Source organism: Ischnura elegans, chromosome 5 (assembly GCF_921293095.1).
Source record: "Ischnura elegans chromosome 5, ioIscEleg1.1, whole genome shotgun sequence".
In the NCBI taxonomy this organism is placed as follows: Eukaryota; Metazoa; Arthropoda; class Insecta; order Odonata; family Coenagrionidae; genus Ischnura; species Ischnura elegans.
In genome coordinates this window covers 113,074,831-113,093,022 of record NC_060250.1, presented here as the reverse complement: position 1 = coordinate 113,093,022, position 18,192 = coordinate 113,074,831, and the positions used below count along the sequence as shown (strand labels likewise).

At 36.8% G+C, this 18,192-nt stretch overlaps 1 protein-coding gene and 1 long non-coding RNA gene across 2 annotated transcripts in view; both read left to right on the top strand.

The window, feature by feature from the left end:
- The window catches only part of LOC124159427, a 53,821-nt gene extending 43,027 nt beyond the window's left edge, over window positions 1–10,794 (top strand). Inside the window, exons 13-14 of the mRNA XM_046535233.1 lie at window positions 6,261–6,389; window positions 7,552–10,794. Of these exons, the coding sequence (XP_046391189.1) occupies window positions 6,261–6,389; window positions 7,552–7,808 (386 nt within the window). The 3' untranslated portion in view covers window positions 7,809–10,794. The remainder of the gene's footprint in view (window positions 1–6,260; window positions 6,390–7,551) is intronic.
- A 447-nt stretch (window positions 10,795–11,241) lies between these two features.
- Window positions 11,242–15,058, top strand: LOC124159426. Its single transcript, XR_006864963.1, has 2 exons — window positions 11,242–13,094; window positions 14,841–15,058. It is a non-coding gene; the product is annotated as an uncharacterized LOC124159426 (long non-coding RNA).
- The last annotated feature ends 3,134 nt before the right edge of the window (window positions 15,059–18,192 follow it).

The window sequence follows — 18,192 nt, the reverse complement described above, 5'->3', positions numbered from 1 at the left end:
CAAACATAGGACTAACAATAAAAAATGTGCGTGTTATTTTCTTCCCCCCAACTGCAATAGCTAAGTTGCGACCTCTCGACCGAGGGGTCATTTCTGCGGCAAAGCGGCATTACCGTCGGATTTTAGTGGAGTTTTTGGTTTGTCGAATGGATGTAAGGGATCGGCGAAATTGAAGAGGACCATTTTGCAGGTAATGCAAGGGCTTTGCAAAGCTTGGAAGCGTGTCGCACCTGTCACCATATTTAGTTATTTTGCAAAAACCGGGTTTGCAGTCAACAGCATCATTATCGTGACTTATTTTACTTCAAGAACTCCTGCATGAGGCCTTCCAAGCTGTTTTCTTATCGGGAGTTGTCAATCCGGTTTGCAGTCAACTGCGACCACGCGATGGAGAGTGATGACGAAAGCCGAGAATCCTGGCAGGGTCTCTCAAAAGTCATGAATATTGAAGGGTCGTTTGATGAGTTCACTAGAATAGACTCAAATTTCGTAATCCGCGAAGCCAGCAAACTGAGGGTTGCAGAATATAATTTCTCGAAAACTCATTTTTCAAAATCGTGACGTATTTTACTTCGAGAACTCCTGCATAGGGCCTTTCAAGATGTTTTCTCATCGGCAGTTGTCTATCCGGAATGCGATGGAAATGATGCTAGTACAATGAATTATTTACGAAGCCCGCGACCGCAAATATTGCTATGGAGTATTCTGGATTCGACTACTATAAAGAAATGCTGCCACCCACTGAGCTTTAATGGGTCGACGAAAGTCGCACTCGCGCCGTTATGGTAGAGCGATCTTAATTTCATGATGAAGCTATAATTGGCGCTGTTACTTTTACTTTATATTAGTAATGGTCAAATCTATCGAATTCTTAATTTTTCAGTGTAAACTTCGCGAATACATGTACTCTATTTCAAATATTGAGAATAAAGGGATGGCCTCGCACTCACCGTTACGTTGCATACATTTTTGAAAACCGATGAAAAAGCACGCGAAGTGATTGAATAATACGAACTGAGGCTTCCTAAATGTGGTCTATTGCCCGCGATTTGCATTGCAGCTGAAGAAATAAGCACTGTTTTGAAGTATGCGAAGGGAGAATGAAGATAACGCATGCAGACTTGCTTCAATTTCCGAGCCCCTAGAATGATGCAACGTGCGCATCACCTCCGGGGAACGAACTCCCGGTCAACGAAACGGCAAAATTTCGGTCCCTTGAGTTTCGTTTAAGAGAGGTTTTACTGTAGTAAGAATTCTGATGAAAGTTAATGGTCCACATTGAGGTCCTTCATTAAGACTCAGCATTTAAGAATTTACTTAGAATTTGATGCATGGAATTACAGTAAAACTTTGATTTTACGCAGTTGGAGGGACCGAAATATGGGCACTGTGTAAAATCAAAGTGTGTAAAATCAAGAGTTGGTAATGAGGAGAAGTATAGTTTTCAGGATAACTCTTGCTCATTATTTTTAGATCCCTTACTCATACACTTTTGTATAGTTCTGATTTGAGCCAGAACCGGATCCAGAATAAGTCTCATATGTGTGGCTTTACGGCAAAAGAGCATGAAATCCTTTTCAGTCGTATCAGATATATGTTTCCAGGATTCAATTACTCATTTGGAGGCAAGAAAATGAAGCCTAATAATCTTATTTACAAGCAACACCACAGATGACGTGTTACCTTGAGAAAAACAACGTTGCATTCCTGAACAATGTTTCCCATGGTTGAATAGCATGATAGAATTGGTGCTAAGATTACTTCTGTTACCCAGGAGAAATGTTGCAATGGTGATACTAAATGCTCGCAGAGAAGCTAATTTTCGAAAATATTCTCATTAAAAGCAGTTTTCAGGAAATCCGTTTAATCACCTGCAGACAAACAAAGATTGGAGATTGAAGAAATGAGATATCTGAAGATAGTCATCCAAATTATCCCCATTAACAGGGAGCAAAATTTTGCTAATATATCACAAAGGCTTTACACCCTGTGGGCCTGGGTTCAAGTCCTGGCAGTAGCAGAAACTTATCAGAGATGGCCCTATCCCTACTTGAGAGTAATGTGGAGGGCACTTCCAGTGCACCACTCTGTCCAGCAGATGGGACGTTAAGCCCTTTAAGGCCTATGATTACAACCTGGCTAATGCCAATATAGGGTTCCTATCCCCCCAGCCCTTACTTCATGGCACTAATGACCCCAGCTATCAGTTACCTCCTTCCAGCACCCTTATTCCAGAACTCGGGTGGACGCGAGCTACTTAAAGCGCGAAGGGTTTACAGCTAACGGCAGTCACTTTGCCATCGTATTCTGGTGACCAGGCGGTTAAGTGAAAGTCCGTGAATCCGTCTCTCTAATGGCCTAGCCATAGACGTCACTGATGTTGGTGGCGTAGATCGTTGTGACCAATAGGAATCTAAGAAGAAAACAAGTGAAGAGTGAAATATGCAAGATCCAGAAAAAAATAAGCGCTAACAAGGCGCTAATGTAACTGTTGTTATAGTTATCATACTTTTATTTTGAAAACTATTACTTGTGCGTACTAACTTTATCTTAAATTAAAATATCGATTTAAATATTCTGAAATGGGAGACGTGCATGTGTCCATCTTTAATATATGTTATTATTATGACTAATGATAACTAGACCATGAAATATATTTACCTAAGGATAAATAACTTATATTATGTGATGGAAGGTAAAATTTTCAATTACTTTCACAGATACGGAAGAAATAGGTGACAAATTATTTATTTTATCTGACATGTATTGGCGACTTCTTTGTTTACCTCTGGCTCCGATAGTTATTTTGATTTTGACGTCTTGCTTGTCTTGGATTTTTCACTGCATATGGGTAGCGAAAGGATGAAACAGAAGAAAGGGGGATGGGTAAATGGAAGGATTAGATGGAAAGGCGCCGAATGTATGAAGCGCGAGAATCGTCCATGATTGAGATCCAAATGTTCGTTAAAAAGAAATAAAAAAGCATTTGATATACAAACAAATAAGTTTCAAATACTATTTACGCTGTATTTACTCGAGTTCCTGTTTTTGAACCGAGACCGACAGCAAAAACGAGTCGAAATTTTAGGTTCTGCTTTGACATGCAGCGAACGCTTTGGGCATCGCAGTAATAAATATTGAATTTACCTGGCCAAAAGCCTCATATTTCTCGTGTATTCCTGTAGCGTGCGCCGATTCACAGGGGAAGGATGGAGAGAAATTACGACACACTCACTTTCAGGTCTAAAACTCTACTGCCTTTATTATATCCTGTTTATTATGTCACAAGGCTTAAGGGCACGAGAAATTTTGAAAATGTGCTTTTATTATGGAACACTACTACCCTACCAAATTTGAATGATATCAGCGAAAGACACTTCGTGAATGATCCTTGTTAGGGGCTCCTTGCGACAAGAGCTCGGCCACCCGTTACATTCCTTATTTTTCCTCGTGGTTTAATCACAATCAGTATTTGTTCTCGTAATCAGCCACTTTCCATATAATTTGATCCTATAATAGACAGAATAATAGGTATATTTATAGGGTTGTTTACAAAGTGAAATAAGTGAATCATCCAAAATTTGGTGGTCATCCGAGAAAAACTGGCGACTCGATAAAACCCTACGGTAACCCTTATTTTAAAGTGTACTTACGTTGAGAATATCCCATTGACAATGTAGATAATGTATTTAACTCCATTCTGTGGATCATCAACCACTTATTCCTCTTGTTTTTGTTATTTGGAACACAAGCAATTCTTCAGCGAGTAAATAGAGGTACTAGACGACGGGGCACTTTATATGGTTTTGTAGGAAACTTGATATACACTATTTATAAGGTTTTCACACGTTTTTCTATTGAATATCCATGCTGTAATACACTTACTGCATTCAGCAAATGATGTAGGTGTGTAACGTAGATCACAATCTGCAATCAACTTATATCAATGTAATCTTTCCAAATCTCCCAAAACAATCTCCTTTATTTATTTCAACAATGCCTTGGCAACCCAATATATTCACAATCGGAAGTTTGACGTTAAAACAGCAATTATATTCGCCAAATTTGTGTTTGAGCCCCTACATTGACAGTTTTTCTATCCACTTCCTCAGTCTGTCATCAGTGGATACCGTGCCGTGATATAACGTGCCCACGCTCCGTCACGTGTTTTCAAGCAGTCGATGAAGATTATTTTTTATAGACTCAAAACTCAGCTAAAAACATAATTCATCCGCGAAAATTTCGGCGAGCACATTTGAGGTAGGAATCTTCTTATTCTAGAACATTTAAAAAGCGTGCATGTTCCCCATTGGTTTATAGGCCTTAAGAGATAACATGCAAGTCACAGTATATATACAGAGTAAATTCTAAAGTTCCACGTACCTGTAATCAGTTTTTTTGGTGATAATTAGCTCCAATAACGCTTACGATCTTGCCGGCAAATTTAAAAAATTTGCTGGCCTCGGTGGCGGTGGGGTAACGTTCTCGCCTGCAAAACAAGAGGTCGCGGGTTCGAGTCCCGCCTGGGTAGGTTTCCCCGGTCCAGGGCATGGTGGTTTGTGTACGTTTACTTGTTACATTTGTTGATCACCCCTGTGTAAAATGGCCAATAAGAGCTGTATCCGGTGGTTTGAGAATAAAATAAATAAAATATTGTAATTATTGTTATGCTCTAGCATGTATGTTACATGGATTATTTACCTTGCTTACCTTATTTACTTGACCTGTAGAATTTTCCCTACAGTTATTCTCAGACCAACCATTGATTTCGCCAAGGCAATATAGGCATAAGTTGTTGCAATCAATGCAATAAGGCATGGTGAATACAGAATCTATTGATCTACTTTTTAGAGATGGGTCAAAAAGAACCGAACTGCCAAAACGAACTGTTCACTGAAATGAACCGGTTCGAAAATGAACCGTTCTCTAAAACACCCTGTTCACTGTTCATGTCGGCACTGCACAATTGCGGCATACTCGGTACAGTAGGTATGATCATGAAGAGGCCTTTTGAACTGCAGCTTACTCGAGCAAGTGCGTTGTGGGTACAACAGATGGCGGTTACGACGGAGGCCATCCAAGGCCGCCGAAGTGCGTCGTAGACGACCGAGCCCCTCCCCTTCTTTCTCTACTATTCCCCTCCGTCGACGAAAACGAACAGTTCGCCACTGAACAGTGCGTCGTAGACGACCGAGCCCCTCCCCTTCTTTCTCTACTATTCCCCTCCGTCGACGAAAACGAACAGTTCGCCACTGAACAGTTCGTTCTAACTAATATTTGAACTGATATTTAAAATATCAGTTCATTCGAACCGTTCGTTCTAACTAATATTTGAACTGATATTTAAAATATCAGTTCATTCGAACCGTTCGACATAACTAATATTTCAACTGATATTTAAAATATCAGTTCTTTCAAACCGTTCGAAATATTAGATTAAATATTAGTTTCCTCGGGGCGTTCAGTTGGGATATCGCGTTCATTTTGATTTCGTTTTTTGAACATTTGTGGATTTGTGGATGCATCTCCAAAAATATTGTTTAAAACGCGATTCATGAACTTAGGAAACGATTGAACTCATGATTGTGGAACATTTTTTTGGTCCCTTTACCAAGATGATCTTTGGACTTAGTTTTTGGCGCCTACGATGAAATTTTTTAATGTGGATGCATCTCCAAAAATATTGTTTAAAACGCGATTCATGAACTTAGGAAACGATTGAACTCATGATTGTGGAACATTTTTTTGGTCCCTTTACCAAGATGATCTTTGGACTTAGTTTTTGGCGCCTACGATGAAATTTTTTAATGTGGATGCATCTCCAAAAATATTGTTTAAAACGCGATTCTTGCTCGAAATAACCATAACACTCTCCACAAACCTTACGATACCACACTAAGCTTTCATGTACTCTAAACGCATGATAAACAATATTTTCTACCGAATGACCCTACCTGTTCACTATGAACCGATATTTTGAACTGTTCTTTTTACTGAACAGGATCAAAGTGAACGGTTCATAAAAATGAACAGTTTAACCCACCTCTACTACTTTTGATTAATTGCTATTGATCTACAGTGGAAATTCAAAAATTAGTCTACTTCAAACTGGGCAATATACCTTTCTCCATTAATTTTTTTAAGTGATGATCATAATAATTGTGGGATAACACGAAGGCTGATTTTTTATTTAAAATTTCAATTTGTAAATGTATTATGTAGACCATACTTCAATGCTCTCTTTCTTTGTATGTTTTCAGAAACATATTATTGTGGTCATCGTAGAAATGGGAGGAATGCTGATCCTTGGAGCATGACTATTAAAGCAAATTGTCCAGCCAGAGTTGTTTTGGATGTCTTTCAAACCACCACAGTGCATGTATTCTTCAGTAAGTATGCCTTGTGAAGTAGCAGGATAACTCGCAGCGCATTTAATAAATTTGTTCACAGTGAAGTCCATGTATAACCAATGTCCATTGTTGACTAACAAGGGGAGTGTCTCAAAAATTATTTCAATCAAACTTTGTTGTGTTGTAGTCCATCTGGAGCTGTCCACGATTCACTCCACATATGGGGTTATATAACCGATAGAGTTTAAATGCAAAACCCAGTTAAACATTTACAGTTCTTTTATATTCCTTTAGAAATAAGTTGTAATCAACTATAAGCAGTAACCCTGTGGTTATGGTATTTAACTCCTACCTGGAAGTCCTAGGTTCGATTTTCGGACGCAGCATTTTCTTCATTTGTTTCTACCTTTCATTTCCCAAAAGCCTGCTGTTCATCATTATTTCCATGATTTTTAATGAAAATTTTATTTTTCTGGGTGGAAATCTTTTTCTGCAATGCGGAAGCATCAGATGTTTTCCCATTTTTTCATACGCAAGCCTAGTTACGTTTACATATTCTCATGTCACAAAACAAAGTATTTCCACAATAAAAATGTTTGGATAGTCTAAATTTTAATTATTTGACGGTAGCCGAAATAAAATTACTCGAAGGAGCTTAAACATATTTTACTACTTGCGGTGGCACGACTATTATTAGTGAAGAACTACCCACACTGGAAGATAAAAACCTCAAAACTTGCACACGATTCAGAAGACATCAACTAACACTTTCATGCCCTATATCCTGGGATAAGGTACGGATGCAAGTGTTAAAAGGCTCATCACTATTTTTGGAAAGGAACTGTTGAAATCTGAAGAAGACCAGCCGGGGAGGAAAGGGTGTCTTCTTTTGGAGTTCCGGGTGGTCACCCATTTTTTCAGCAAGCGGTCGTTCAACTGTTAACAAAACATCAGTAACTAGAGCCTCTCCAGAAGCATCTTGTTGGTAAATTATGCTTTTACCTCTTTCTGAAAGAGAATTAGCAATTCTTACAAGAAGATACATAACATAATTGAAACTTACGTGTGAAAAATGGGAAAACATATGGCGCTGCCGCATTGCAGAAAAAGATTTTTGGGATAAAAGTGGAAAACAAGGCACCCAATTGTATGTTGACAGTCTCCTATCTAATTCATGTTGTGCTTATTTTTTATATTCCAGGCAAGGCCTCTTACCTTTCTACGGATCGAGGAAGATGCATAAGGGCTAGCATTTATGAGTTGGACTTTTTGAAGGGAGCCTTTCTTGGTGTAAATATGGCATCATTTGGTGCCCTATACAATCAATTATCACAGGGCTACATTTACCACAAAGAGTCTGAAACTGCTATTTACTTATCCATTGATAGTAAGTTGATGGATTATTTGACTAAAGTTGTTTTGTGCGAGCTATGTTATATGTTTCTAATGTTACTGTGAATAACTGTACTGTCTTATACACTTCATCTTAGGGTGTACATATTATTTGTAATGTTGAAAAATTTTAGCAGTCTGTTGAAGCTTCTTTGCGAATAGTGTTAAGGAATTAAGAGGAAGTACTGCTGATTACAATTTTCCTAAAATGTACGGTGGAAACTGGTTAGCATTTTTAGGTTAGGGACAACTACGTGCCATATGTGCCTGCACAAACAGATGAACCAGGAATGATTGTTATGATGCCTCTTATACAGCACACTCCCGATGATCTGGGCTAATGATGGGGAGAGGCGGCACGAATAATCCAAATTTCACTGTAATTTCTTGTAATTTTCATTGTACACGTAAATCAATCAATCTATTATTATGTACGCTCATTTTATGTTATTTTAGATTGCTTTCCAAAATCATAAGCAGCTATATTTTCCCATTTGCAATCCTTTTCACGATGATAATGTGATTACTCTCATTTTCTTACTGCTCTGTATACATAGTACCTAGTTTCCGAAAACTGCGCATCTGTGGCTGCAAGATCATGGCTTCAGACATGTGGTTTGCACCAATGCTTCAAAAGCACTACGCGACATTGGAAACTACATTGTTAGGCACCATGCCGCATCTCGCACAAGTTACCCGGGACACCGATCCCTGATCACTGAGTGCGATCGTGCACCGCGATGTTTGGAAAACAGGAACACGGAACTCCATTATTGGCGAGTGGCATGCGATCACCCCATCGCCCAGATGTGGTTATAGGAAACCAGGGCTTATGTCAAACTGTCTTTGCAAGCAAGTGGCTGGCTATGATTCAAGCTATCTTTACTTCCACTTCCCTCGCTGGCTTCACTTCTACTGTTCCCTTCCTCTCCAAATTGACCTCGATCAGTTATGGCATAAACATGCCCGAGTGCGACAAAATCTCCGGTTCCCTTGCGCCGTATTCAACTGTATGCAAGTCCAGAGCAATAATTGTGCTTTTGCAATTTGAAATATACATATAATGATCGTAGAAAAATTTTTTTGTCAATTACAATTCGTTTACAATCCAAGAATCTTTGAAAATTACTCTAGTTTTTTTCCACCGCTTATTGTCGTCTGCAATGCTAGATCAGACGTCCAAGTCAACTTGAAACATTCCTTGTCAACAAGTAAATAAAACAATTCCATTTTTGACAGGAATTCTAGTGGAAATAATGGGTCCATGCATTGAAATGCAAATATCCTGCTGCTTTTGCGTCCGATTTTATTTTTTTTACAAAGATCGATGAAAACATCGAAGGAGTATGAACTCTTGCACGGATAATCCGCAACAGGGATATGCCGCACCCATATAATCGGGAGTCTGCTGTACTTGTTCTTAAGGTTAGCATTCCTTATTTTAAATAATTTTGCTTTGGTATCATATCAATATCCTGCCAACTTTTTTATTTTATTTTCTCCGTCACTAATCTGTATGCTTGGACTTTTATGGTCATTTGTATCCCTTCAGGAAATGTTTTCCAATGCTGCGATTGGCTGGTTACAAATGCACCTTTATGATATTAGTTGACTCTAATATCACTGAGATACATATATCTTATGTGTGCACCCTCCTAATGAACCCCCCCAAAATGAACTCCTCCTGACAAGTGAACCCCCCCTCTCTGAAAAAGTTTTCTGCTCTGGCTATATTAAGCTATATTACAAGTTTGGGGTGATTGCACTTCATTTTTCAATATGCTATCAGGATGTCGAGGATACCACTAAATCTTATTTTTATAAATATATCTTTTCCAACAATATGTATCTATATTAAGATGTTGGTCCAGACTTTACTGAGGGAGCAATGTGCTTAAGGGTGTACACTAACCAGTTTCCTCTGTCCTAAAAAGGAAAAATGAATTTTAAAGTTTTTGCTGAAGTTTTACCTTGATAAAATATCTTCATTTAGAAACATAAGGGATGGTGGTATAGGATACTTCGGAGCCAAATATCCATGGATATTGCCCTTCACCGGATACTTTTTGGATCCAAATTGGCTGAAGACATCAAAACTGGATCCAAAATTTTAAATCAATGCTTCCGTGAATGCAGAGAATGGAAAGAGTTCAGATCCGCTCTCATGCGCCGTCACACTACAACACTTGTCCTACTCATGAACCATTTTGTTTAAAATCTCTCGTTGGGGCTATGCTACAGAATTTCAGATGTGGAAAATTTTAAGGCAACATACAACAGGCACACAGTGTGACTCTTCCCAAGAGATTGAACCACAACCTTAGGGGGAATGTTAGAGCCATAGGATAGTAACCACATGAAAAGTAACTATGTACGTCGCAGATTTCAGTGAACCACCCTCGGCCCTCCATCAGCCCGTGTCTCTGATGTTTTTTTTCTATTTCCAAGGTCACATAGGTCATAAATCATTGCCTTCGAAGAAAAATATCAAGTTACACGAGAACAATCAAAGCATGTTTCATCCACAACTGACCATTTTTGGCCTACCTGCTTCAATTCTCCATTTCTGGGGGACAAATACTAGGTGAGTGACTTTCTGGGCCTGAAGATGTCTAGACTATATGTACTAATATTCAACATTGTCCAGACAGCACAATTATCAAAGAAACAAGAGTAGCATTGGTGCCCTCAAACAAGTGAAATGGACTGAAAACGCCAACTGCATATACATTTCTCGTAGCTCGCCCGACTTCGCTTTGAAGGCAACGATGTCACAAAACAGCAAGATTTGACATAGTCATCCTTGGCTCTCATCCGTAGTCTCGTTGCTTGAAAGACGTTGAAGATTGCACTCCTTCCCCTCCACCTCTCCTTTACGAACTTCTGCTACCCACCCCTTCCTCTCGGGATCGCTGAGCAGGCAACTTGTTCTGTTCCTGCACCTCGTCGCACTTGAAGTCAATGTTGTTCTAAATATTGTCTATTATGTTGCAGATTGCATAGTTGGAATTCAATGAAATGATACAGTAAAACCTTTTTACATCGTAATGGAGGGGACCAAAATTCGGGCAATTTGTTGTATGGAGGTTCACTACAGAGAGGTTTTAGTGATAGGCACCATTTTTTCACGTCTGTTGGAAATGAAAGGCAGTACTGTCTTTTAAACCATTATATTTATGTGTTTAAACTATCATGCATGCATTAGTGAACATACATTTATTATTTAATAATTCCAGAAAGGGAGCGCTATTGCATGATTTTTACCATGATTCAGGAGGAAATGATATGATCTCTCTCAATTCAACAGTCACTTAAAATCATAAGGATAGTTGGATTCCTCTTTTCTTATTTACTGTTAGGTATGCTCTCATATTGAGCAAGATGGCCACAACTAATGATTAATGTGAAAATTACAGCATATTAAAGGTATATGTATAAGAAAAAAAAAGTGAAACATTTATTACAGAAAATGTCATTCCATGTACATAATCACGGCTGCATTAATGGTCTCTTGTTGTCTTGGTACGATTTGCGGAGGTAGTTAGGCAGTCTCAGGGGTGTCTCCTTGGTATGATGAGTGGAAGTTTTATGACATGAAGAGGTTCAATGCAAAGAGGTTTGCCTATAAATTTACATGTAAATCAGAGGAGACCGTTGGGGTGATATGAAGTATGGAGGTTTAGGATGTAAAGAGGTTCCCTACGTAGAGGTTTTACTGTACATATATAGATAAAAATTTATTTTGTTGTGTAGAAACAATTTTATTGAGATAAGGAGAGCTCAAACGTATGCCATCTGCGTGCACTGTGGCATGAAACCATCGTGAGGAAGTGAAAATCCAACTCACGACAACTGAAGCATTTGCAGGTGAAACGCAAGACAGCATGCAATGAGAAAGTAACAATATTCGGGGGTAACGTGCATTACGAAAATTTGAATACTGTCAAATAACTTCCATTAAGTCTATAAAAATAATTTTTAATCAGTTAAAATATGAAAATGTTTATGAAAATCTAAATAGCATTCGTTTGATCGCATATGCCCAGGCGAAACTTGAATAATTACTTCATTTTATAGCAGGCAATTAAAAATGCATTTGGATCCGAAAAAAATCCGGTATCCGTCCATCCCTAAGAAACTCCATCACTTTTATATCACTCAAGAATATTTTTTCTACATTTTGAGTAAAGCTTATCATTAAGGTGTTTTAGTTTGCACATAATTGTGTGAGCCAAGTATAACGTTCAGTAATATTAATAATGTTCAACATGAAGGAGCAATTTTCCCACAACCTGGCATTACTGAGCCATAATACTCCCTGTCTGAAATATCCATCGCTTAATTCATAAATTTCTCTTTTTTATTATTTTTACTTTATAACTATTGTGCCATTTCTGTTATTAATAGTTTGTTATTTTTAAAGAGTATTGCAAAAATTTTGTTAGTTAGGATTTGATTGCAATATTTTGTTGTTCAATGTACTTATTGTAAGATTTCCTATCCATTTACATGACCTTAATTTGTTTTTCTTGCATCAGTTTTAATTGGACTTTGCCTTAATTTTTTTATCCCTTTGAGTCATTTATGAATATGAATTCCTGTTCATTATCTGTGATAATGATCCACAAATGCATTTGTATTGACAGACATTGTGGAATTAATGTTTTGATGTGATGATGAATTAATGATTTTTAGAGGTGGGTAAAACAAGAAACAGCGGTATCTGAAGTAAAGATTGAAGTATTTTATACTACAGTAATGTAATTTGCCATTTGGGAAATTCTTATTTTATTACCAAAACAAAAAATTTACTTATAATCAATCCCAATGTAATCAACTAAAAATGTATTCTTATAGGAGTAAATATTTGAGCCTATTAAAAAAAAAAACTTACATTGGGGATTACTTCAGTATGTATCTTTCAGTTTTGATTTCAAAGATATTTTATAAATTGTATTAGATATATTTATTTTTATTCTTAACGAATTTTAGCCATGCATTTAAAGTAAGTAAATAAGTGCTTAAGTAAATAAGAGCATGCCGTCAATATCTCAAACACCATTTAGATTTTTTAGCTCCACGTAAGACTTCTGGGACAATCTATTATCTCTGATGTTGTTGTGAGTCATCTTGTGGTACATACATACATATGTGAGATGACTCATTGTGTGCTTTGTGATCAGTGTGAAAAAATGTAACAAGAAATACTGGTGCTATATAAACATTAAAGGTGATGAATAAATGGAAGTTAAATGGTGGATGTAGGAACTCAGTGAAGATGAAGCTAGGTCCAAATATTCTTCATGAAGACCAATCAAAGTTCAGTTGGCCTTCTCTTTCCAGAGTAGAAAGGTGAGTTGGATGCAAACTTATCTCTATGTATGCTACATTATTTTTAATATAAGGTTATATTTTGATTCTAAGTAGTCCATGTAGTGAGCCTTGTTGATATCTTGCCACAGTTAATGTGTATGTAATTTGTTGGTCACATCAGGGAAAGTCTGAAATACCAAATCCATTGTCAGTCAGTTTTCTATTAGTTCCGTGTTAGCTGTCTTTCACTTCAGCATATTGAGGGTAGAAAAGAGGTCTGCTGATTCGACAGATACGCTTTATTCCCTTGTGGAGGATACTTTTTTGTTCACACTTAAAAAAGCCAACAGCTAGGCCCAGTGCTCACTAGGACTTTTCTGGCAATGGTCACTAGTGGCTGTGACCTACTGACTTATTTTTTTGTACTCATGCTTATGAAAGTTCTGCACACATATCAACTTGAATTGCTTGCTGGGGCTTTGACTACCTTTAGTTACAGGGTACTAAGTAGAGGGTATTAAACTAATTTTAACACATTTCATAATGGAAAAAAGTTCATTTCTGGAAGAAATATTTTGTAAATTCATGATATTTCAATATTTTGTTTTCTATTATGAAGAAAAATAATTGTGTTTTTATATTTTGGGGGGTGGGTCCGGACCCCCCCCCCCTCCACCTGGCTATGCCACTAGCCTGCTGGTCAATAATAAGGAATTGTGGCAGTCACTAATCTGATGCCAGTTGTTATTAGTCGCCACTAGTGACCTAATGTATGCCTAGTTTAACTGTAATTCAAACATCCCTAAAAATGACAGAAGGATAATTTGTATCATCTCTTTGGAATTATTAGGCCAAGCTAAGAAAAAGTTGAGAAATTTTTCGACATTTGAGTGTCTAGCTATAACTATCTATATAACTGCATGTTTGTGATATGAATGCAGCCTTTAGACAGAGATTTAGGATTTTTTTCGAAGTTTTATTAATCTGAAGTAAGAACTAAAATCATGTAAAAATTGGTTTTTTCTGGCATCAGTATTATTGAAAACTGTTCTTAAACATACCATTTTTTTTAAGAATCAAAGGAGGTAAAGTAGAAAATATTACTTAAGGTGTTGAGCCGGCATCAAATTACTTAGGTAGAATCAAATTATTAATTAATGTGTTAATTTCTGTATTTTTCTCTGTGTTAAGTTACCAAAGGAAAAAACTTATCCCATTATTCAGAGTTAAGAGTAACAGACTAAAGGTACCTGAGTTACCAGTTAAGATTACATTTCATTTACTTTTTACTTGTAACCAATGCATATCAAAAATGTAATTATTACCTAATTCTTATCTACTCATTGTTAAATGAAAATGGTCGTTATTTTTTAGCACATGCCCTACCCAAGCACGTAGTTTTAAAACTAGTCCACGCCATGTGTGAGCTAGTGTGCTGGACTCCTGCCAATATTTTCCAGACGCTAGCTATAGAGGAATCTCTCCTGTTTATTTTTACTTTTGTAATTCCTTAAATTCTGTAAAAGTAGCTAGGTAAGTAGTTAAACAAAAATCTTCGGCTAGTGGCGTGCAGGCCTCAAGTGGCATTTAAATAAGTTTCTGGAAAGTAACTGTGACAACACTTGCAAATGTAATTAGTTCCTTTTTGGAATTGTAACCAATTACAAATTTTTATAAGAAACAGTAACAGCCCTGTTAAATTTATTTGGTACTTACCCCTATCTGCCATTATTATGTTCTGTGAATATTTTTACACTTAATATTGGTTATTCTTTAATATCGTAGGATTTTTGGAGAGACACCATCATCAAGGCTTTTATCGTTTTCAGCTGAAACACTTGGATGAGCTACCTGCTTCAAGTTATTGCGTAATGCGAAGATATCAAAGTAGTATCTGATTATTGTAATTTTTTTAAAGTTAAAGCATTCAAATAAAAAATAAAATTGTATACAATCCTGTGACAATGGATTGGTGAAACCATGAATAAAATTTTTCTACCCGATTCATTGGCATTCTTGATGTAACTCTAGATTCTTATCGTCAGAAATTATTAAATTTTGTTGACATTAATCCAAAATGTCATTGATGAATAACTCCTTCAGGACCAGCTTAGGTCTGATTAGGACTTAAAGGTGCTCCAACTCTTTTATGTGTGTGTCATTACAAGATATTTTTCTGGAGAAAAATTTGTGAAACCATTATGCTCCTAAGATTAGTGTATATGTACATATGTTTATAGGTATTATAGTAGTAATGAGCTCTCTCAGAATTAAAGAAGTGCCAGTAACTAGAAAAAAAGTAGCAGGGTGCCATTCCACTATGTTGCCTCCAGAAAAATCACGTATGTAGTCATTCTATCTCAAGACGATCCATGAAGGTCTCTAATTATTACTGTAATTGTGAATGGATTGAAAGTAAGGCTTGGCCTGTTAATGCCAACAAAATAAGTCCCTCAAATCGAATACATGTATATAGTCCCTACTTGTCTCCTTCCAGACGAAGACCTAAACTGGTCGAAAATTCGAAACTTCACGTGTGAGTGTCCTTTTTTTGTTTTAAGTTTTTTTGTGGCCTCTCATGGCATTTTTTATATTTATATCACCTGTGGTGTCCTTCAAATGACACACCTCTCTTCTGCATAAATACTAAAGGTGTTTCCTATATTCTTCATTAGCGTCCAAGTGAAACTAATACTGTGACCACTTAGCTTAGCTCATCAGTAAAAATTGCAGTTTTCCTCAGCTTTGATTTTCATATTTAATCTGGTGGATTCCTTGTGTGACCTTTCTTTACAACCTTCTTCCTTCAACACATCCCACAGAGATTATCATTTGGACCAATCCTCAGAGAGGTGAAGGAATCTTCCAGATGGCATGTTGAAATATTTTATTGTAAGGACCAGTGCTGGGCATTGAGTTTGTAATAATCAGTACCATGAGTCCAATTTATTTGAGTTATGGGTAAGTATAAGTATTATTAGCTGCTTTAAGCCTACTTTTTAAGGACGATTTGACAGATATGCTGCATTCCCTTGTGGATGATACTTTTTTGCTCACACTTAAAAAAAGCCGACAGGTAGGCCCAGTGCTCACTAGGACTTTTCTGGCAGCCACTTTTCTGGCAATGGACACTAGTGGCTTTGACCTACTAACTTATATTTTTGTACTCATGACACAGATAAGGGCTACTTGATTTGTTTAAAAAAATGTAAGTTTGACTACATGTACACAGTGGCGAATCTATGGGGTGGGAAGGCGATATAGCTCTCCCATTGGGTCAAAACACGCACTAGATAAAATGAAAATTTTTGGAGGTTCTCACTTTGGACAAAAATATTTTGTTATATATATTTTTTAGTAAATTTACCTGCTATAATGAATTGAATTACAGATTAGTTTTAAACTTTAGGCATATCAAAGTCTTTTTTGTCAAAGAATTAGCCTAAAACAGTTGTTTTTGACACTTGAAAATCCATATATTCCCAAATCCCCCTGACCCCCTCCCCCCACCCAGTGAGAAATGGGTGGTGGAATCCACGTGGAGATGTAACGTGGATACCATGTGTTTTTTGTCGTGGAACCCACGTGGAAATTTGGTGGAAAAATTAAAACAGCAGTAGGTGCTGTCCTAAAACCATTAAAACCTCAACCACTCTATATCTAAACCTTCTATATATGTGTCTACGATTTTCATGTGCTCTCATGGCTGCCTTTCCACGAATTATATAAAAATAGAATGTGCGATACATTTTCACATAACTAGTATGGTTTCAGGATGATAAATGATGCAATGTCACCAGAGAGTTAAGTTCCACAAATTAGAAATTCTGTTTAACATTTAATGCTAATCACCACAAATCCACTTGAAATCAACGTGGATTCCACGTGGGTCCAACCACTCAATATCCACCACCACCAAATATCCACCACTCAACGTGGATTCCACCACCCATTTCTCACTGGGTCTAGCCTACTCCAAAAAATTTTTTTAGTTAAAAAAAGAGGTTATTAGATGTATAATGGGTGTTTCACAAAGGACTTCGTGTAAACCACTAATGAGAGAACTAAGACTGTTAACTATTGCATCTATGCATATACATATATTGTGTAGCAATTTTGGTGAAAGAAAATATTCATAAATTTAATACTAATGAAGAAATTCACCCCTATGGCACAAGAAATGCATACAATATTCATGTAACTTTTCACAAAAAGAAGATATCTTCAAATAATCCTATGGTTATGGGTACCAAAATCTATAACATTACTACCTGACAGTGTGAAGTGTACAAAATCGACAAAAGTATTTTTTTAAACTCTTAAAAGAGTATCTGATAATGATCAAATGTTATTATACTGCAAATGAATTCTTTAGTGATGATCACAAACAATGTTAAATTGAATCATTTTCTTTATGACCCATGTATACTGTAATGCTTTTGTACTTTGTATTTAAATAATTATGTTGTACTTTATATACTGACGAATCTGATACTACCTACATTTGTATGGTCTGCGGAATATAAATTATTATTATTATGCCATGTGTAATTGCCCCATAGAATAACACGGTATACCCAAATTTAAGCTGCAAACAGACATCGGTTGTCCTTGAGTCTTATTGACTGTCATCAAGAATGTCCATCTAATTGGAATATGAACCCGTTTGAATTCTAATGGCACATCTATTGGAATAATATGGATTTGTGGTAGTAATGCATGTTCTCCTTAGAACTTTCCATTCAAAATGCTCAACAACGTTTTTCATCAAAAAGAACACTTTCCACCTTACAATATGATGCAGTATGTTTAGTTGTATTGTCATTTGTAGTTGTTTCTGCACGAGTTCTATTTGAGAGAAATTATCTGATAAAGTACGTCTTTTGGGATGCCCAGATTTCTAGAGCAGTGAATTTTCTTCCAAAGAATCTCAGTTGGCTGAATCAAAAGCTTCGGTGAGATTATGAAAATGCCAACAGTATGAATTATGTAAAGGATATGATCAAGTCTTCAATAACAGCATCAAAATAAATTTGTAAATGGAAAATTCAAATGAGCCATCAATGACACCAGATTGGGATATTGAAAGATCACTGTTTTTGATTAACAAAGACTTAATCCTCCTTCAAATTATACT